At 35.5% G+C, this 22,840-nt stretch overlaps 1 protein-coding gene across 3 annotated transcripts in view; it reads right to left on the reverse strand.

Annotated features, from left to right (window-relative positions):
- Nucleotides 1-1,788: 1,788 nt before the first annotated feature.
- ARSJ (arylsulfatase family member J) overlaps nucleotides 1,789-22,840 on the reverse strand; it is an 80,752-nt gene continuing 59,700 nt past the window's right edge. The window contains exons 2-3 of one of the 3 annotated variants that reach the window (XM_034959061.3): nucleotides 4,002-5,135; nucleotides 1,789-3,672 (exon numbers count right to left, since the gene is read on the reverse strand). In XM_034959061.3, the coding sequence (XP_034814952.1) occupies nucleotides 3,669-3,672; nucleotides 4,002-5,135 (1,138 nt within the window). In that variant the 3' untranslated portion in view covers nucleotides 1,789-3,668. Of the gene's footprint in view, nucleotides 5,136-22,840 lie in introns of all 3 variants that reach the window. The other 2 variants (XM_003830043.6, XM_008955426.5) reach the window with 2 other exon arrangements.

A 22,840-nucleotide genomic window follows, 5' to 3' on the forward strand; every position in this document is an offset into this window, starting at 1 on the left:
CTTTATATGGTATATAATGTTATAATTAGTTATGTTTATTATTTATTGTCTGCTTCACTCAGCTAGAAGATAACCTGCCCAAGGGTAAGAATTTTTATTCATTTCATACACTGATATATCCCAAGATCCTAGAACATTGCCTGAGAGAGTAAGATTCAGCAAGTATTTGTTGAATGAATGAATGAACTCTATGAAGTCATTGTATGAAGAAATAATTTAGCTATTAGTTTACCATAGAGGAATTGTGCTGCTTTTGGCAAGGAAATTTTTTCCTGCCAACATCACACATTCTGCTACTGACAAATTCACAATTTGTATGTTCAAAAATGGTATGAATAAAATGCTTAGGAAGCTGATCCTGATGCAAAATTCATGTGCCTTAGAAAATCAAGAAACACCTGCACTTGAAAATACATAGCATTTTTAGTTATATTAGCTTAAACCTGGAAACAACCCAAGTGTCCATTAACATGTGAAAAGATAAAAAATGGCATATCTATATAATAAAATACTGTTCAGTAATATAAAGAAATAATGTGGAGATGTGCACACTAATATGGTATATTCTCAGAGAGGAATGTTGAAAGTACAAAAAAGTATTATTATTCAACTATCAATGACAGTGTTCCTCTGTTCTTAAGAATTTTAAAAGGGGTCTGGTCAAGAAAACAAAAATATCCATTCAATTTTTAGAAAAAAGGAAGAAAGAGTATGTAAAAACAGATGAAACAAGTTCTTTAGTTAGACTTGAAATTTGAAAGACCTGAGGTAGATGTTTTCACTGGCTGAAAGGTACTACAAATATTTTTGTTGTTGATGTTTTCATTGGAAAAAAGTTTTTATATCCCTTCTCAACCCAGAAACATAGCCATATTTAAAAATTATTTTCTGACAAAGCTAATGAGAGTTTCTTTTGAAACCCTAAGAAAGATCAGAGGTTTAAAAGAGGTGCAGTTGACACTTGAAAGAACCACAGGCAGCCTAGAAACACATCCTGAAGATCACAGTTTAGGAAGCTAACACCTGAGAATGAATTCCTCATATTAACATGGCATCAGTGATTAGGGCACAAAACTCAAGGACACAGTGTTTTCCTTCCTGGCCATCTTGAAATTCCTAGTGATTTGCTGCCAGCATTTTTAGAAACATTTTTGTTCATGACTTATACATGACTATTAGATTATATTTTAATTTCTTGAGGGCAAGACACTGAGACTTCTTGTAAACCACATCCTGCCTAGAGCCCTGGGCAGGTGGCAGGTACTCTCTAAAACAGTGATCAACATCCATGAAGCCATTTCCAGTAGAACACTGTGGGCTAAATTATTTTCACCGAGAAGATTATAATCATTTATAGAGAACTTAGAATTACATCACAATAGGTGATACCTACTGGTATTTCTTAATCCTAATTTGCCTCTTTGCTTCTTTTTTTGTCTTTCTAGGAACTTCTAGAAGATTCTATGTTTACACTATGTTTCCAATAACAGTATAGTTCCTCAGAACCCTAGTCCTGTGCATTGTGCCACAGACAGCAATTTTGTGGTGAAATTATGAAATACTGTATAACATTTTCCTTCTGTCAGGGTTACAATACAAGCTAAGATTTTAAAAACTCTAAAAGAAAAACCTGCATTAAAGTGACTCCTTTGACGTTCTTTAACCCAGCATCTCCCAAACTTACTTTCTTCAGAACTCTTTTTTAGTGTAAAGATGTCTATTTTTAAAAAATGTATAAGATGCCATCTATTTTAAGACATGTTATTTATGTGCCACCAGGAAAGAAAAACATGAACAATATGCCTTTATTTTTAAGACTCATTTAAAAGATACTGTCGACAAAACACAAACTTTAGGAAATACAACTTTACACTATAAAATAAAATGGAGCCATATATTCTAGAAATAAAATATTAAAATTAAAATCATTTAAATCATCTTACCCAATTTAGTAATTTCAGTACTAGATTATAGATTCTTTTATACATTTTCAGAAACTGTGAGCTGTGATATAAATGGATTATATCAGTCCTTTGAGTTGTGATATAAATGGATTATATCACAGTCCTTTGAGCTGTGATGTAAATGTATTTAATGGTATGCTGTCATACCACCACACACATTTTCAGACCACAGTTATAACTTCAAAGATCATAATTCTAGCTATCTGTGACTTTTCAAGTGTATACTGTAAGCTTCAAGGCCTCTGCATTAGGAGAGGGCACTTCAAAGAAAACACCAGGGTCTACAGGATCCACACCAATCTATGCTCATTGATGACTCATGATAAACTTCATTACTGATAATACTCCTTTAATTCTCCTCATGACGTTTGCATGTGGGGTTTCCAAGCAAGGTTACCTACTCCAGGCAGGATCCGTATCTTCCATTTCTCTGTATCTCCCCACAGTGTCCACTTTGTATAAGAGTAAGGTTATTACTTTTAATGGGAAAAACCGCAACTAGTTTTGCACCAACCTAATATAAATGTTAGTTATTATTATGGGAAAATCTTTCTCCATGTCATAGCCAAGGGGAAGCATCTATCTGTAAAATCATATTATATTACTGTGGTTGTTAGCAAACCATTCCTTCAATTGCCTATTAGTAAAGATTTTTATTTTTTAGGACGAATGATACAATTTTAGCTAGAAGTCAGATCAGAAAAGCCACAGTAAATTTTCTAGTGCCATAAAGTAAATCATTTTAATAATTAAGATACATAAATAGTTTATGATAGAAACAATAAAGTTGTCTCAACTCTGCACAAACACTGAATTTCCAAGTAATTTGTAAGGAATATATTCATCTTATTACATTCAAAATCTTGGTTGAACAATGATGATTATAAAGTTTTCTGAATGATGTTTTTTATAGTCTGAATTCACACAGTATTACATTAATTTATAGTATTACAGTGCTTGGTAATTTGAAGAAATGAAATAAAATTCTTCTAATGGTATGCAGGAAATAAAAATAAAATAAAGTCATTTGCATAACTTTTTATAAAAACAACAAAATATTTTTCTGTAAAAATAAATTAGGTTTTTTATACTGAAATGTTCTTCTAGTAAAGTGTTTAGAAAATAGTTACATTCATTGTGGGCAGTGTGCTCAAACATTCTTATTTGCCATTCCCTCATGCATGGTAAAATGAGGTGCAAGCTGTTCACATGTGAGAAAAACAGCTTTTCACAGGAAAAGAAACATATATATATATATAAAATAGAATTAATTAAAAAACCCAAGTGTCATATGACAGACATACAAAAATTCACCAAGAAAATATATTCTTCAAGGCCTTTGAGGTGACACAGTCTTTGACTGTAATTTATCAAAGGTAGTTTTAATCATGCTACCCTGTAACTTCCATCAAATTAGCATGCTTGCGGATGGTAGGTTATTGTTCTCCTCCTATAATTTAAAGCAGTGTTTGGTCAGTTGACTGAAGCACAGCAGTGGAACTCAGGACTCACCACGTTTTCTAAAGGAGCAAGAGAAATAAACATCTCCACTCTCTCTAAGTGTGGCTTGCAAGAGTAGCACCTTGGCACTGAGCAGGACAGTTTTCAGTGTGGCGGCCAGGTGGCAGAAGTCTCTGGAGTGGCACAGCATGAAAACAAGCCTGACGCTTAGGCCAGCGATATTATCGAGCCAAATTTGCTGGTTTACCTAGGAAACAGATGAAAGATAAGAACTGATTAAAGTTTAACCAAACAGGAAATATTTGTGCTTATCCACAAGTAACACCTGAATGGCAAGTTGAACCTGAGACTGCTTTCTGCTGTTTCTTCTTCTTTTTTTTGCTTTTCTTTTGCTTTTTCTCAGCCTGATTTTTGCTTGGCTTCTTTTTCTTGGTTTCCTCTTTATACCATGGTCCCCAGACCCCTCCATTGAGCCTAGGGTTACTTCTGGGGTCTTTGGGGGGATACCTGACCGGCACTGCAGTTTTGTTGAACTGTGAGAGCCTCCGTAGGAGCTTCTTCACGATTCCTGGATACCTGTTAGATAGGTCCACCCTCTCATATGGGTCGGCTGTGATGTTGAAAAGCCATACACTTTTGCCAGTTGACAAGGTGATCCGTTCATTGTGCCACCGGTTCGGTCCCAGGTTGCTGAAAGACTGAGGGGGGACCCAGTCGCTGTAGCCAGGATTTCCTGTAAGCAATTTCCAGTGCTGCACTCTGATGGCTGACTGGATTGCAGTGTTCCAGATCCCATAGCCTGCTGCCCAGGAGCCATTTTTTGCCTTGGTGTATATGGGGTCAATGTTATGCAAAATATCTACTCGGGGTGAGCGAAGACCCTCACTTATGGTCTCCCAGATATCATAGCCATCTAGTTGAATGTCCTCATCAATCTGTCCTTCAGCCAGTGAAATGAGAGTGGGGTACCAGTCAGTGATGTGCACGAGTTCCTTACACACTGTTCCCTTGTTTTTCAGAAGTGGGCTATGCACAAAGCCTACAGCCCGGATCCCTCCTTCCCAATATGTTCCTTTGCTACCTCTGAGAGGCCAGTTACTCCCTCCTGCCGTAGGCTGGCCACCATTATCTGAAGAGTAAATGATAATGCTGTTGTTATAGAAACCATAAGTCTTTAGAGCCAATGTCACGTTGTTGATTGCTTCATCTAAGCAGGAAAGCATGGCAGCATATCTCCTCCTGTTTATGTTGATAATGGATCGGTAGTGTTCAAAATACCTGCCAGGAGCTTGCAGTGGTGAATGAACAGCTTGATAGGCAATATATAAAAATATAGGCTTTGTGGGGTTATGGGAAGCTAAGATTTGCTGTACTCTCTGAGTGTACATCTGTGTGGAGTATATGCCATTGTCATAGTCCCAGGCAGCATTGTCGTTTTCATACAAGTCATAGCCACACATCCCAGGACTGTCACATTTGTAGTGTGTATAGTAATCCCCACTTCCCAAAAGGGAACCAAAAAAGGTATCAAATCCTCTTCTGGTGGGCATGCATTCTTTTCTGTAAAAACCCAAGTGCCATTTTCCGACCATATGCGTTGAATATCCAACCTCCTTCAGTTTCTGAGGTAGGGTGGCATTGTCCAGAGGTAAACAGTTGGGTTGGGTAGGTCTTATGATAGAATGTTGAAGTCCGGTGTGTATCTGATACCTTAAGAAAAGAGAAAAAAATTGTTATCAGGGCAGGATAAAAGAGATATTCTACATAAAACAATGATCCCTAAATTAAAAAATGTTTCTATGGGCATCATTGTTAAATTATAATTGACCCCAATGATAAATGACCAATTCAGCATTTCTGCTCTTTACTCACAAGTCTTACTCTAATTAACTTCCTATTTAACATTTGAAATACATTTCAATCTAAGCCAGTACTTTTGAAACTAAAATTTTGCCACTTATCTCAAAAGTCTTTTTGAGACGGAGTCTCGGTCGTCACCCAGGGTAGAGTGCAGTGGCATGATCTCGGCTCACTGCAACTTTCACCTCCCAGGTTCAAGCGATTCTCCTGCCTCAGCCTCCCCAGTAGCTGGGATTACAGGCATGCACCAACATGCCCAGATTTTTTTTTTTGTATTTTTAGTAGAGACAGGGTTTCACCATGTTGGCCAGGCTAGTCTCGAACTCCTGACCTCAAGTGATCTACCTGCCTTGGCCTCCCAAAGTGCTGCGATTACAGGTGCGAAGCCACTGTGCCCAGCCTCAGAGTCTTTTAAAGTTCTTATAGTGGAATTAATTTGAATACACTTTAATCTCTTAATTACATGACTGAAAACTGACAAGGTAAGAGAAAAGATATACAGAATCAGAGTGTTATTATTGCTTTTAACCTAGGGGCCTTCTAAATCATTAGCTCCTAGTTTCCTGAGATCATTTATTTCAAGCTAACTCTTAAGTACTAAAAATACAAGGAAAAATTAAGAAAAATCTCCTGTTTGATTGTAAAACAATAGTTCATTCTTTTTTTTGAGACGGAGTCTCGCTCTGTCGCCCAGGCTGGAGCGCAGTGGTGTGATCTAGGCTCACTGCAAGCTCCGCCTCCCGGGTTCACGCCATTCTCCTGCCTCACCCTCCGGAGTAGCTGGGACTACAGGCGCCTGCCACCACGCCCAGATAATTTTTTTGTATTTTTTTAAATTAGAGACGGGGTTTCACCATAGCAGCCAGGATGGTCTCGATCTCCTGACCTCGTGATCCGCCCACCTCGGCCTCCCAAAGTGCTGGGATTGCAGGCGTGAGCCACCGTGCCTGGCCCTTAATCTCTAATCTGTTAGATCTCTGAAACGAGAAAGAGTTTTCTGACTACACAATACACTATTGTTTAAAAATCATTTTAGAATAAATGTTTTAGCTAGTGCTACAAATTATATTTTTCCAAAAACAACAGGTAATAAGTCCTTATGTATGTTTCCCAGTGTCTCTTTTTAAAAAACTATAATCACTTATAAAATAGTCTAAGAAAGCATAACACTTTCGAATATGTTAAAAATTAAGTGAATGTTAATTTCTTGCATTTTTCTCTTTCCAGTGGTATTTGCCAAGGGCGTTTTCCAAGAAAGGGTTATTATTACACAAGTGTATGAATTTTCACTTGGGCCATGATATACTAGTTAGTTTCTGACATTTAAAAATTGATTCTATAGTTATAAGTTGAAAAATACTTTTAAAATAGAAAATATAAAAATGAAAACAAAATTAAGGTTGCAGAAAATTGTCAGGGTAAATATGTAGATAATCTTGGAATCAAATTACAAAAAAAATATTGAGGTCAAAAGCAACTTTTTTCACAGTGATTTAACCTGAAAGGCCAACATGTTATACATGCCTTGGATGAATAGTTCAATTTATTTTTAATGTTTTAATGATAGCATGATGAAACTATGAGCTTTTTGAAGTGTTAATTGCAACACACACTGATGTTTCTGTGGGCACTGGAGTGATATCTGATCACTATTGCAAAGCAGCATTCACATGGACCCTGTTTACTCCACTGATCATTTAGCTGTCAGTTTTGCAATAGTCATGATTGTGGTAATTTAAAATGTAAGAAATTCCCAAAGAAATAATCTTTTCATAAACATCATAAGTACCAAGTTTAGAAGGCATTGTTACTGTTCTTGATAATTTTTTTTTTTTTTTTTTTTTTTAGACAGAGTCTCGCTCTATCACCCAGGCTGGAGTGCAGTGGCACGATCTTGGCCCACGGCAACCTCTGCCTCCCGGGTTCAAATGATTCTCCTGCCTCAGCCACCCGAGTAGCTGGAATTACAGGTGCATACCACCAAGCCTGGCTAATTTTTGTATTTTTAGTAGAGATAGGGTTTCACTGTGTTGGCCAGGCTGGTTTCGAACTTCTGACCTCAGGTGATTCACCTGCCCTGGCCTCCCAAAGTACTGCCACTGCACCTGGCCTGTTCTTGATAATTTTTGGTCCAGTCCAGGATCCAAAACATTCAATTGTGAAAAAACTAATTTTTTAACAAGTGAATGTTTTAGACACAAGTGAATGTTTTCTAAAATTAGAAAAAAAACTAATTTTTCACACAAGTACATGACAAATTAGTAAATACCCATTAATGGAAACTTGGAGGAAATTAAAAAGGGAGACATCTATACGGGTAAAAATTTTGGGAATCATTTATGGGGATGAGTTATTAACAAAATAATTATGCAGAAAATGGATTTGACTGGAATGTCTATTTAATTCATCAAATGGTAAACCAGTTAAGCGTTTCTAACTAAATTGGTCATTTTCTCACCTATTGGCAAAGGCAACAGGAAAAGAGGCTTATGAAAAACATAAAATACAGGAAACGTTTGCAGAAAAAAAAGAAAGCAAGAAGAGGTTTGCTGCTTTCAGAAAATGGTGTAGCATCTGCAGATAAATAGGAGTTCAGAGCTATTAATCAACTATGAGGTTTCTGTCTTCTCTAGAAAGTAGAATGGTTTTTAAATTGGAAAATTTAAAACCAGCAACATAAAAGTTTGACAGCAGCTTATAACAGGGAAGAGGTTTTCAGAGCAGCTCCTGCTTAAATGAGTTCCAGCCTCTATGGTGGAATAGGAGGAAGTTTCAGGTAATTTGGGGTGTGGGTTAAGGGTGTAGGTTTTGGAATCAAACAGACCTGGGTTTGAATTTGCTCCACTGCTTATTATCTGTGTGGTTTTGGGAAGTACTTAATCCCTCTGATCCTCAGTTTCCTCATCTGTAAAACAGGGATAATAGTACATATTGGGTTGCTGCAAGCATTGGAAGGGAGCAGAGTCTAGTAAGGAAGGTATATTTATTCAGCAATAGCTTTAACACTTATCCCAGAATGCTGAATCGGTGTCACTAACATTTGCATAACGCTTTTTAATTTATAGATTTTTTAATATGCATTATTGCATTTAAGTTTCACTACAACAGTGAGAAGTCAGATTTTTAAAGTTCATTTTATAGATGAGAAAATAGAGATGTAGAGAAGTTGTGGTTTTCTCCCCAGCACCCTCAACCTGCCCCACCAGGCTGTGAAACTGATGTTGATCAGCAGTGGCAAAGTCCGATGCACTCTCTGTTCTTTTAAAGAGTTAATATCAGTACTTTTTGAAAAATCAAGGAGCAGAGGAAAGATGCCAGAAGTCTTGAGAAGCAAATCTGTTCTAACTTTCCAATTAAAGAAAGGAAGGATTTGTAAACCGGATAGTGAGACTTATGTTGATCCCAGAAAAATTTGAGAATGATTTTTTTAAAGTATGTGATTTGTAAGCATTTCAAAAATAACAAATGGGACAAAGTCAAAAAAGAAAAGTCCTGCCAAGTTAGCTTCATTGTCTTTTTTAAAAAAGGATCAGCATTAGGTAAATAGCTTAGGAATGATTTAGCATTTGAAAGGGCTGCCTATTATTCTTTTTCAATAAAATAATGAAAAATCAACTGTATGTTAGCACTTTAGTTGGGGGTAAGAATGATAATCTTACACTTTAATGAAAGTGAATATAATATGAAAATTTTTTTTACTGATATGCTCTTCTCTGGCCTCCACAACCCTGTGGGGCAGGTAGGAGTGTTTCATTTAATTGAAAAAAAGTAAAGAAAAGAAAGAAAAACAACTCAGAAAATAAGTCCTCACAGCACTATTCAAAACAGCAAGACCTGGAATCAACCTGAATCCCCATAAATAGGAGACTGGATAAAGAAAATGTGGTACGTATAACCCACAGAATACTATACAGCCATAAAAAAGAACAAAATCATGTCCTTTGCAGTAATATGGATGCAGCTGGAGGCCATTATCCTAAGTGAATTAACACAGAAACAGAAAACCAAATACCACATGTTCTCACTTATAAGTGAGTGCTAAACTTTGATTGCACATGAACACAAAGAAGGGAACAAAAGACACCAGGACCCACTTCAGGATGGAGGGTGGGAGAAGGGTGAGGCTTGAAAAACTACCCATCGGGTAGTATGCTCACTACCTGGGTGACGATATATCTGTACACCAAACCTCCGTGACATGCAATTTATCCATGTAACAAAACTGCACGTAAACCCCTAGATCCTAAAATAAAAACTGGAAGGAATTAAAAGAAAGAGACTAAGGAGACATGACAATTAAATGCAATATGTGGTTTTGAATTGGAATAGTTTCAATAAAGAACGTATTTAGAGAACTGGCAAAACTTAAATGGGATCTCAGGATTAAAATGGAATAACAATGCTTCCTGATTTTGATGGTTTTGTGGCTAACATAGGAGAATACTCTTGTTGGTAGGAAATACTAAAGTATTGAGGGTGATGGGACATCACGTTGGCTCTTAACTCTTAATTCAGGAAAAATGCTATTTGTGCTGCACTTGCAATTTTTCTATAAGATTGTCTCAAAATTTAAAACAAGATGTAAGAAAATCTAACTGGGATAAATAAAAGATATTTTATTTAAAAATCCATTTTTTACATGTCAGCTATATAAGACTACATAAATGGATCTGAGAAGTTGAATATATCAGACTACAAATTTAATAAAAAGCAAAAGAGACAAATGAGAGCTATAGTTGTAATTAATCTTTATATAAAGGCAGTGTGCAAATTCTGACGAGTAATAATCCCATTACGTTAATTAGAACACATCTGAAAAATAGTATTCAATATTTAAGCATGTACCCCTAATATATGCATGTTTACTTATTTATAAATTACACTCATGCATATTGTATTAATTTAGGAACATTATAAAACTTACACAGAATAGAAATTAAAGGGGATGAGATAAAAATAAATGTAAGTAGAATTTCTTTTATTTCTTTTTGCATCCCAGTGAATCATCTTGCATTACCCTTTGGTGTATGTATTCCAATTTGGAGACCACTGGTATAGAAAGTGGATTTTAGAAAGATGAGAATTGAAACACAGATTGTTTAGAAAAGAATTTTTCTAAACAATCTCTTCTAATTGTTTAGAAGAGATTGTTTAGAGATTGTTTAGATTTGTCTAGGTCAAAGATGATGGTGGCTTGGACTACCATCTAGTGGCAGTAAAAATGGAAAGAGGTAGATGGATGAAATGTATATTTGGATTTAGAATTGATAGGACTAAATCAGTGAGAGAAGTATAGAAGGAGTGGAAAAGAAAAGAATTAGGAATGATTTCTAGATTTGTTGCTTTTATAACCTGGAGAGTGGTGGATAGTTCAACTCCTCTCTGTTTTATTTCAAAGCACAGAATTAGGACTAATGGTCAATATTATAAAGAGGCTGATTTCAACTCATTGTGAAAAATAACATTCTAAAAAAGAAAATAAACAAACAAAAAATAGTAAACAGGCTAGATAAGCATTTGTCAAGGATTTTGTAAAAGGGATTCCTGAATTGGAAACGAAGTGCTAGATGACCTCTAATATGGTTTGGCTGTGCCCCCACCCAAATCTCATCTGAATGGTAGTTCCCATAATCCCCACATGTCGTGAGAGGGACCTGGTGAGAGGTAATTGAATCATGGGGGCAGTTTTCCTCATGCTATTCTCGTGATAGTAAGTTCTCATGAGATCCCATGATTTCATAAGGTGCTTCCCCTTTCGGTTGGCTCTCATTTCTCTCTCCTACCGCCATGTGAAGAAGGATGTGTTTGCTTTCCCTTCTGCCATGTTTGTTAAGTTTCCTCAGGCCTCCCCAGCCTTGTGAAACTGTGAGTCAATTAAACCTGTTTTCTTTATAAAGTACCCAGCCTCAGGTATATCCTTATAGCAGCATGAGAACAGAGTACTACACCTCTACGCTTCTTTCTAACTATAAGAATCCATGAGTCAAAGACTATTGCTCATTTGTCAGTAAAGCGTCTCCATTTAACATCAGAACAGCTTCACAGTACCAAGTTTATAATATCATTTACAGATATTTCATAGGGAAGATTCCACAAACATCGATTATATATTTAACATTTATTTGTATAATATGAAATTAGTTTAAAAATATATTTTTCATATAATATATTCCAAATGCTTGTATTACCTTGGCTAAAAAATAAAATAATTTTGAAATTTAGTAAGTTTTTTTGTCACAGTCTGGCTACCATGTGAAGAAAATTCCACATGAGTAATAGTAAACCTAGAGTTGTTGCCAAATCTGTTAAAAGCAATCACCATCATTCTCACTTTACTGCCAACTTAAAAGAAAAATGCTAAGTAGACTTTTCAGCTTGGCATTAGAATATGTGAAGGTTGATAATTTTTTTTATTAATTTGTATTACTGGGTGCTGGATGCTATAGTCTATGAATTCTCCTTTGTCTGAAAATATTGTCTGTTATTGTTTTAACCTAATTACATATTTAATGTACTCTTGTAAGTGGGATAAAATATGAATACTAATACTTTTATGCAGACTTTAAAGTCCAGAATGGTTAGCGAGTAAAAAATAGGCCAATAGTGGAGTAGAAATTCATATTTTGAAGGGAAGGAAATAAATGCAAGAGACTGTAGTTTACAAATCAAATATCACTCGGATATTTATGTAGGAAGAATATAACTAATTTTCCATATTCTGAAAGGTGTTTGCTTACGACTGCCTTCCAAAAGACTCTCTTGTCTATAAATAAATTCTATTTATGGGCCTTAATTTTATCTTTCCGTTAATTATATCTTCTGGAAAGGGGTGAAAGTGGGGCGGGCTGTGGCAACAAATATATGCCTAGTCGTTTAATCTCATGAATAAGTGAATTAATTGCTTGTTTAACACTCCTTCTCCTACACTGTGCTAGCTTTGGGGGTTACAACAGGTGAATAAGATGGTCTCTGCTCTCAAGGAACTCAGTATAATTGGAGAAACAGACAAGCCATTAGAGGATTATTATGACAGGACTAAGTGTTAGAGTAGAGAACCACAGCATTTTATAAGTGCTCATAGTAGAGTCAGGACACCTCTCAGAAGGGGCCATGTTTCATTTGCGTTTTAGTGCATTCAGGAGTATCTGGGTGAGTGTGGAATGAAAGCAGGTAGTGCAAGCAGCTGAAACGACTTGGACAAAAGAGCATTCACAAGGGAAGGTGAATCTGAGGTGATTTTTGCAGCAGGAGGAGCCATCCAGGTGAAGAGTTGAAGGGAAGACAAAGTGTTTCAGCAAGAGAAGCAGAATGTTTGAATGCAAAAAGTGAGAGAGAATTTGGGTCTCTGTAGATCAACAATTTAGAATATTAGAATATAAGGGGAGAGATTCAGACATATCTTGATGGGAGACTAGTCTATAGAGGTAAGTAGGTACTCAATGACAGGGTGCTGTATTAGAGGATAGAGCTGTACTAAGGTTTTCTTACTTAATGTGAAGGTCACAGGAAGTCACAGAATACTTTTGAAAAGAGAATGACACAATCGAAGCTTTGCGTTGGAAAAATCAACTCTGGTTGTAGTGTGAAGAGTGGATTGGAGTGGAACAAGACCTAGGCAGGGAGAAGTGCCCTAATCTAAGAGATAGAGGATGATATCCAAGACTGAGATTTGTTACAGTGAGGATGCAGTAAAGGGAAGATTAGATATTATAAAGAGAGACATTTGATAGGGTTACAGACTACATGTGGGAAGTGTGGGAGAAGGAAATGTTAAAGATGAGTCCAAAGTGTCTGGTCTGGGTGGCCGGGTGAAAGGAAATCTTTGCATTGAGTTAAGAAATCCAGAAAAGGGATAGGAATAAATAGGAAGACAATGATTCCTGCCCTGCATTTAGCTAGAGGCACCTGTCAGATATCCACTTGGAGATGTATAGGATAAAGTAAAATAAATATTTGACGAATACATTTTAGCTGCTCCTGACACATGCATGCACAAAAGGGTAACTATGTGAGATGATGAGTGTGTTAATTTGCTTCACCATAGTAACTAATTTAGTACTTATGGCTAGCCCATTATATCATGCTGTATACCTTAAATATATACAATAAAATGTATTTAAAAGAAAAGAGTGGTGTGCTACCCAACTTAGATCACCATAATGTTTTTCACCTGCATTAAAGTTAAGATGATAGGTATTTCTTAATAACAAATAGTGGAATGCAATGTTACCATAAAAATGCAGTTAATTTAATTATGAAATAGAGATTTGAGACTCATTAGCTTTTAGGCAGTAGGCAAATTCATGGGACCTCATGTCGTCATCTAAAGACAAAATGGAGAAGGCCATAGATGGAGCCCAGGAGATACCATCATTTAGAAGAAAAGCAAGAAGCAGCATTAAAAGAGTCTGAGGTAAATCAGCCACCCTGTGAGCTAGAGTAGTGGAGAAGAGTTTTAGAGTCAACTGCATCACTTACTATAGAGAAGCCAGGGAAAGTGAGAATTGCACAGCATCAACTGGATTTGGCAATAAGCATGTAGACCTTATAAGCTATTCTTTAGTAGAATGGTGCGGGAAGAAACCAGATTATAGTGGATTGAGACATGAATGGAAAGTGAAAACGTATAGATGGTAAGCATACACTATTTCAAGATACGTAGATGGAAAAAAAAAAAGAATATGGTGGGACTATAAGTGCTGATGTAGAAAAATGTTTATGATGTATTATTAAGTAAAAGACCATCTGGCTATGGCAGAATATCTATTGTATTATTACATTTTTACAAAAAAATGTATAGGTTCCATGAGGGCAGGAACTTTGTTCACTAGTATATATATATCACCTGAAACAATACGTGGCTCATAACAGCACATCAATTGTTGAATGAATAAATGAGAATGTGTGTGTGTGTGTTTGTGTGTGTGTGTGTGCATAAAGAGAGAAAGATAAAGAAAAAATGTATACATATATGACAATCTGTTGAACATGATTATTTCTGGGAACATAATAATTGTGGGAGGAGAAGCTTTCAACTTGTTATGTAAATTTACATGTAAATAAAATCTATATGATTAGGTTTCAAAAAAACTAGCTTATTCTACTCAGACTAATTGTATCAAGGCAACTAATTAATTTGAAATAAAAAGGATTAAATATAAATGTCAAATGAATGGACACACTCACTCATCTCCTGTTCTGCCTAGCAGGGACATCTACTCAGGAGATTACCTTCCGACTAGACAAAAGGGGATGGAATCAGCTAAATAAATTCTGTAATTACCCCTCAAATCCAGAGAAAATGTCTCCTTTCACTACACAAGCAGATAAGGAAACTTGTCAAGTAACTTTTAAAATTTTTGCCTTTGGATAATCTTTCCTAGTCCCTGCTATTTGTCCTTGCAATTGCCTTACTCATCCACTGTCGGTGAACCTTCAGGACACCAAAGCTTTTTCTACATTGATTACAATTTCCCTGGTCTCTTTGGAAACATAGCTACAAATAACACGCTAAGTGATTCTTTTCTGGAAATAGCTTTCATCCAAAAGTAAGTTTCTTTCCTACTAGATGGTCTTTTCCCTGACTCTTATTATCTCATGTTCTTTTCTCTTTTTTGGAATTATTTATTTGAAGACCCATACTTCAAAAAAATAAGATTTAATATATAAGTTACAAACTACCAAATACCTATTGACATGAATATTCACTTATGTAATTAATGAATCTCTCATTTATAAGATTACTTACAGAATAAAATGTAAGAGGGAACTCTAGGGGTACATTTTAAAATTATCTAATTTATAGAGACTATTTCAAGGATACATACACTCCATAAAGCAAGTGTACCCACACTGCCAAAATAATATTTATATTTTTCTTGCTATTTTCAATATGACTACAGAATAATGTAAAATTATTTTTAAACAAATGTACAAGTTTTCATCTCCTCTATTCCAAGCAAAAAATGCACTTAGATATGTAGACTAGGGAGTAGCTTAAATACTAAACTATTCCTGATACTACCAACTTTGCCCTATAGACAGGAATTGTTAAGGAAGATATCCTTAAGTAGTATCATCGTAATATTAGTTAGAATCCTCAACGTAAGATATAGAGAATTTAAAATCCTTTCATTTTTAAATTTTTATTTATTTATTTTTTGAGATGGAGTCTCACTGTGTCACCCAGGCTGGAGTGCAATAGTGCGGTCTCAGCTCACTGCAACCTCTGCCTCCTGGGTTCAAGTGATTTTCCTGCCTCAGCCTCCCAAGTAGGTGGGATTACAGGCACCCACCACCACGGCCAGCTAATTTTTGTATTTTTATTAGAGACCGGGTTTCACTATGTTGGCCAGGCTGGTCTCGAACTCCTGACCTCGTAATCCACCCGCTTCAGCCTCCCAAAGTGCTGGGATTACATGTGTGAGCCACCACACCCAGCCTAAAACCCTTTCAATATTTTGAAAATATGATGTCTCACTCTGCTTTATATGAATTGGTCCATTAATATTTAATTATTCTAATATGGACAGGACTGCCATATTTAAGAAGTTTAACATTTTCTTTGTACCTTTGACTTTCAAGAAAGAAAAATTATCAAAAGTTTCATATTTATATTCACCAAGTGGTTTTTCCAGAAAACAGCCCAACAAAAAAAATGGTAATGTTCTCCCATTCTTGAGCAGAATTGCTTTCTTTTAGCCATGGTTAGGAAAGATCTGTCAAATAACTGAGTGTCTTTGCACCTGCAATTAGCCACACATAGATGAAAGTATTTCATGTCAAATTCATATGGACATATCAGTGTCTTAGCTGCAAGCCATGTGACAACAAACTGAAATCCAAGATAACTTAGTAGAGAAAATGAGGCAGTCTCCAGAAAAAATTATCACAAGTTTATTAAGTACCCACATTATTCCAGGTACTGTACTGCGGAGAAACATAAAGAATAGTGAGAGTTTATGAGAAATAACTTTGTAAGAAACATTGTGGTATACTATGTATCCACAGTAGAGAATAATTTTTATGATTTAGAGAAAGCTGAGAGGAGAATATATTTGCTTATTCTTCAAAACAGTTGAGTTTCCTACACTGTCCGTTCATTATTTATAAAGGGCATTTATAATTCTGTGTTATAAAGCAGTTTCAGCTAAAAATAAAGAGAATTATTGAGTAAACACTGCATTAATTTGGTATGACCAGACTCCCAAGGCTAGAGGCATCTAGGTATCATTGTAGGCTACAGTGATACCTGATTGATACTATCAATGTAGGCTGCAGGTATCATTAAAACAGTATATAGGCCCAATTAACAGGTATTAGATATTTTTGCCTAAAATATAAATCTCTGAACTTGTAATCTATCTGTGACTTTGCCCTTTTATTAGTGTCTTTTCTAAATTCCAATGGTAAGGGTTATTGGCTCTGTCTCTAATACAGATATTGAGCTATTTTGAATAGTTTATTTAGGATTTATTATTAATGGAGGTATTATTAAGCAATTAGTCCTGGCAGATCAAGATATGGAATTAACATTTTATATTCTGAAGTGAACTTTATAAGTAGCTTATTTAAAGCTACTCTCATTTAGAGAGTAAGAAAATTAGCAAATTAAAATGGACCCTCTGCCCTGATATTTATTATAGATCATCTTTCCTCCTCTATTACATGTACAGTAGCATGGTTATAGCTGACTTAATTTTATATAATTATTTTCATTTAGCTTTCTCCTTTATGTAGAAAAATACCCAGAGTTTTTGTCTGAAATATACTGTAGGGATAACAATTTTCAAAACCAGAAATAAAAAGAAAAAATAAATATACCCTGAAGATCTCTAATAAATAAAATGTGTTGCCTTGAAATACCTCCAGGATGAAATTCTCCACACTCTACCTCTGGATCAGAACATCTGTATCACAGTTACCCTTCATCTGCTGCAGGTAAAATACTTGCCTCATTTCTGTCATCACTGAATATGAAAAGCAGATGGTCTGCACTCTTTCTACAACAATAGAGATTATATTTTTGTTCCCAGAAAAGACATCCCAAAATTGCAAGTAAAGTGAAAAGTGATCACTGCCTAGGCAGACTGTTTCCCTCCAGTGAGGGTTCACTGCTTGTAGACTGGAAAGGACACTAACTGGAAAGCTCGCAGTTTTAATCTCACATGCTCTCTAGCAACTCTCTTATTTTCTGCGAAAAGTTTGCCCCTTATGGTCAGGGTTGAATCCCTAGCCCAGTGTCTCACAGGGTGTTTCCTGGGTGGTATGTGAGAAAGTGAATATTTTATATTTGTTATAAATCTGGTGGGTAGAGAGGTTGGTAGAGGGCTTACTTCATCTCTGGACATTCTGCCTAATGACTTGACATCATAGGAATTTCTCCAGCATGTATTGTGGAAACAATCCGGCCTACCTTTTCTATTGAGAGAACCCACAATATCAGAAATCAGAATGCCTGGATTTGAATTCTGCCTCTATAGGCTGTGTAACCTTGAGCATGCCGCTCAACCTGAACCTCAGTCTTTTCATTTATAAAGGCGATATTAATGATAGCAGCACACCAATGCCACAGGATTTTTTCTCTTTTTTTGGGTGGTGAGGTATAGAATAAAGTGAAATAAAATATTTTAAACAAATTGCAAATTGTAAAATTTTATTAAAATGCTAGTTATAACTAATTGTTACTACGTGTTCTGTCTTTTTTTTGTCCTCTGGTACATCATCTCTTCAACTCCATGTCTTCCTCCCCCTTCTGCTCTATTGTGTGCAAGTGGTGAAATCAAAACGAAACCAAAGCAAAACATGATACCATTGCTTGGGTCTCATGAAATACTATCTTGCCCACTCTCTTTCTTTTTCCTGGTAGTCAGATTGGAATTTCCAATTGCCAAACTGAAGTTCAACCCATGGAGTTGCTTTCTGTTTTTCCTTTTATTTGACTAATGTGTCAGTTCTTTAAATGTCTATGGAGGAATGCAAAGAAATAATTCACAGTGCTCTATAGGGAGACACATGTTACCTTGCCAATTAACTTTATTTTTACAAAACAATAAATATGTGGAACAGAAAATTGTGTAACAAGGAGGATAGGTGCTGAATCTAAAGGAATATTCATGGTATGCTGTGTTGTAATTACTTATAATCAAAAACCAACTGACGGATACATCTCAGCTGGGATATTCCATCCAATTGTTTTCTTATTCTTTACTCATATCATAACAGGTAAGTTTCCAAAATATTATACAAATAATGCATCTATTAACCTGGGAAAGCATACCCATTTTTGACCACAGGTTTCTCAGCTGATTGTATTCTGGGAAGCATCCAGAAAGTACCATTAAAATTCACTGCAGTCAAAGTTGTTTCTTACAGTGTTGCTTCTCTTAGTGCCTGTTGCCCCCTTTCCTGTACCAATGAGAGGAATCATGTCTCCTCATGCTACGCCTTGCCTGCCACCTCCTTCCAAAATTTCTGTTATAACATCCAAAACTGTCACCTCCATATTCTTGAGCTTTTGCAATCCTGGAAAGCAAAATGTTGTTTTAGCTGTCTTTTTACCAAGATACAAGACACAGATTCTGAAAGTTAATTTAAGGATATTTTACAATAATATAAGTGAAAATGCATGTAAAAGTGCAATGATTAGCTAAAAATTATATTCAGAAGCCATATTAATGCAATTCTTATATGTCACATTCAGAAAAATTATATTAGAATACAAGCTAAAAATAAATGATTCATCACAATATAGTTAGAGGAATATTAAGAGAATAATAAGTGATTTGACCTACTAAAGGAGAATTACACTATTTCCCTTTGAAATTTACCAGCATATTATTAGAATCTTCAATATGATTCTTATGAATCTTCAATATGATTCTTCAATATGAATACTTACCAATAATTCTGAAGTTCTATTATGCATCCTTTATATTAGGTTTATTTTACTTTGAATTGTTATCCTGTAAAACAATATAGCTGAAAATCAAAATGGCAAATCCATTTCAAAGAATTTCTATGCCTCAGTTTCCTAATTTGCATGAAATGGGATTAATAATAACACTTTTCTCACTGAGTTACCACGAAGATTAAATGAGCTTATAAATGTGAGGTACGCAAAATAATGCCTAGCACATAGAAACACAATATTTAAGAAATTACGGAGTTCAATATGGTTGTTAGAATTTTATCAGCCTTATATTTCCCAACCTATTGGTTATTGTCTGCTCTTACCTAACCAATGAGTAATAAGAATCTCTAATAAACCGCCACTTTTGGTCAACTCTTGATGCAGTAACAAAGAAGAATATCACAATTATCAGAAAACATGACTCAGGCACATCTTCCTTTTCCAACTACATATATCCACGAGGCTGAATTGTCCTCATACACTTCAACAGAAACAATAACTAGCAACAAGAAATCCAGCTATCTTCTATTAGAGCAGACATTAAAGAGATTTGAAAAAATGACAAATAATGCTACTTTTCTCAGTACTCATCTTTTATTTTGTAGAATATATTTATATTCATAAAATATGTTATGTGTAAAAGGCTTGTTATTACTTTTGAATAAGTAAATAAATATTTTTGAAAATTCTCAGTTTTAGTTTCTATTATGGTAAAAATCAATAGATGTAACTCAGATAAGCAAAAGCTGTTTGGGGTCTTTAGTGATTTGTAAGAATACAAACGGATCCTGATGCCAAAAAGTTTGAGAACTGCTAACATCTAACATTTCTTTAAATTATTTTATGGTTAAAATTTTCTGAATAGATATATTAATCAATGCCAATTTATGCCAAACATTCTTTCTTTAAATTTCAAAAATCTCACATTATAAAACCAAAATAACAAATTATTTTATGATACAGTGTTTTGTAGTAAAAAGAATATGAGATTTGGATTTTAAATTCCAATACTGAATCCATTACTAATGCTGTAGTAAGATGAAAAAATTATTATTATTATTATTTTGAGACAGGGTCTCATTCTGTCACCCAGGCTGGAGTGCAGTGGCATTATCACAGTTCAATGCAGCCTCAACCTCCCAGGCTTAAGTGATCCTCCCACCTCAGCCTCCTGAGTAGCTGATACTACAGGCGCATGTCGCCATGCCCAGAACATTTTTTCTTTAAATTATCTTTAATGCCAAAATATTGGGCTGATCCTGGCATAATTCATGTCAGTGGTGAAATTTTTCCATACTGCTTTCTTCAACTTCTAGAGTATTTGGCTTTGGTTTTTACAAAAAGTTAAAAATAAATAAATATAAAAATACCATTTTTTCCTATCTAGATTGCACTGAAGCTGAGAGATGTGTAGTCCTAGACTAGAAGAAGAGATTCAGCTGAGACCAAGGGCTCAGTTGCAGAAAGAAGTGACCACGAGGCTATGAAATCCTAATAATAAACTGAAATCCCTGAAAGACTACTGGACTCCTAGAAATCGAAACCAGTATTATATAGTGAAATCTCAAAGAAAAGGCCAAACCAAGGTGACAGCAAGGTTACACTACAGACTTAGGTAAGTCACTTCTCTATGTATTCACATCTGCTTCTGTAAAGTGGCTCAATAATACCTCACAGGGTTGTTTTAAAAGATTACATGTGTTAATGTAAATGAAATATCTATATAAATTATAACGTGCTCAACTAACTGTTATTGTTGATATTGTGAAAGTAACCAAAGGAGCCCCGAATGTAGTCAGACCACATGGCTTTCAGGTCATGTTCCATCATTTGGCTCCTTCGCTTATCCTTTCTAAACCCAGATTTCTGTATCCACATGAGGTAGAAGGGACATGTGTGATGGTGTGGGCTTTGGGAAGGGGCAGTGTGTGAGGTGGGGAGCCAGAGAGATGGCAGAAGCTTGTTGCTCTGCAACATAACCCCATGTTTTTAGAAAAATTAGTAATGCCTTAGAAAAGCACTGTGAATCTTGTGGAGAAAGAAGAGGCTCATGACTCAGCATGACAAGGAGAGGAACCTGAAAGATGCGTAAATGCAGGAGGGCAGCCTGAAAAAGGCTAAGAAATGTTGGGTGTTGAAGCAGTTTTGTACCTAGCAGGAACCCTGCTTGTAAAGTGAGTATGCTCAATTTTTATTAAAGATTTTTTTTTTGAAGGAGCTAGAAACAAGCTGCTTCTATAGAAATAAAGCACTTCCTTCTTGTGTATTGTATACCATGCTGTCTGTCCCTTCACACTTTAATAAAATAGGGGACAGATTAATATTCCTTCATGTATTTGTTGGAGTAGGACCTTAGAGCTGACAGTTATAGTTTCTGAGAGTTAAAAAAATTAAAAACACTGTTTTGCCAAAGATTGTAATTGTTCTCTAACTCTTACACAAGATGATTTTGGTGAGGATAAAAACGTTTCCACAGAGTATTCATGTTTGCATGAGTGTTCAAATATAAAATATTCTATAGAAAAGCATCAGTAGGTAATAGGTACAGATGAGCAGACTTAAACCACACATTCATAAAACACAACAGTAAAAGTAAAAATCATCCAGATCACTTTGCAACATCCCTATACACTGTGGACGATAATATGTTTGCAGAAACAAGTCCAAATAACTATTGGTGATACCCTAAAGAAACATACTAGTCAATATTAAGAAAACTCTTCAAAACACTAACAAAATTTCTTCTATTAAATGAGGAGTCTGAAATTAGGGAGCCTCAAGGGGGTTTCAGTTCTAACATTCTCTAAGTCAATGACTTTTTTTAGCCACTAAAAGCTGAAATATAGACTAAATTCTCCTAAAATGAAACCTTTGTTTAAAAAGACAAATCTTAAAGAATTCAGAAGGCTGCATGTCTCTTTGGAGTCTGACAGAAGTGTGACACGTAGTTATTATTGAAGTCCATGAGGGGACAAGAGTTCTGAGCATTGTCTACTTTGAGTGTCAACTATGAGAAAGTCAATCTGGCAAGCATTTTATATACATCATCCTATTTTAGAGTAAAAATGAAGTTTTAGAAGTTTTAAGTATCAATGTGGCCCAGGAAACCAGAAATCTCACATTCATATTCTCGAACAATTTAATCTGAACCACTGACAAGCATTAGAATACATTAAATAAAGAGCAATGGCGCTAATAATAACAGACTGGAACATTAAAGCTGGGCTTGCTACATGACATGAGATAGCTGGACTGTATAGGTGCTGCATGGAGTTGATTTAGATTCATCCAACAAAGAGAGAGTGCAATATATTGTTTATAATTCCCTGAAATACACACACACACACACACACACACACACACACACTTTAAATAATCATAACTGTGAAACCAAAATAAATAGCTAAAAATTATAAGCTTCAAACTTAAATAAAAGTATGGCCCATAAAAAATTGATTACAAGCCTTGAGAGAAAAGAATCTTGCTGACATATGTGCTTTGCAACTTCCATAAACTGTGCTGAGTATTACTCATTTCAGTAAGAGAAGGAAAATTACAAAGAACAGGTCTGTTAAGACTTTGGGGTGGGATGTGTGTTAGTACAAGACTTAGTTAAGATTCCTTAGTTAAGATTCTTTTTGCT

This window comes from Pan paniscus, chromosome 3, assembly GCF_029289425.2.
Source record: "Pan paniscus chromosome 3, NHGRI_mPanPan1-v2.0_pri, whole genome shotgun sequence".
NCBI classification, from domain to species: domain Eukaryota; kingdom Metazoa; phylum Chordata; class Mammalia; order Primates; family Hominidae; genus Pan; species Pan paniscus.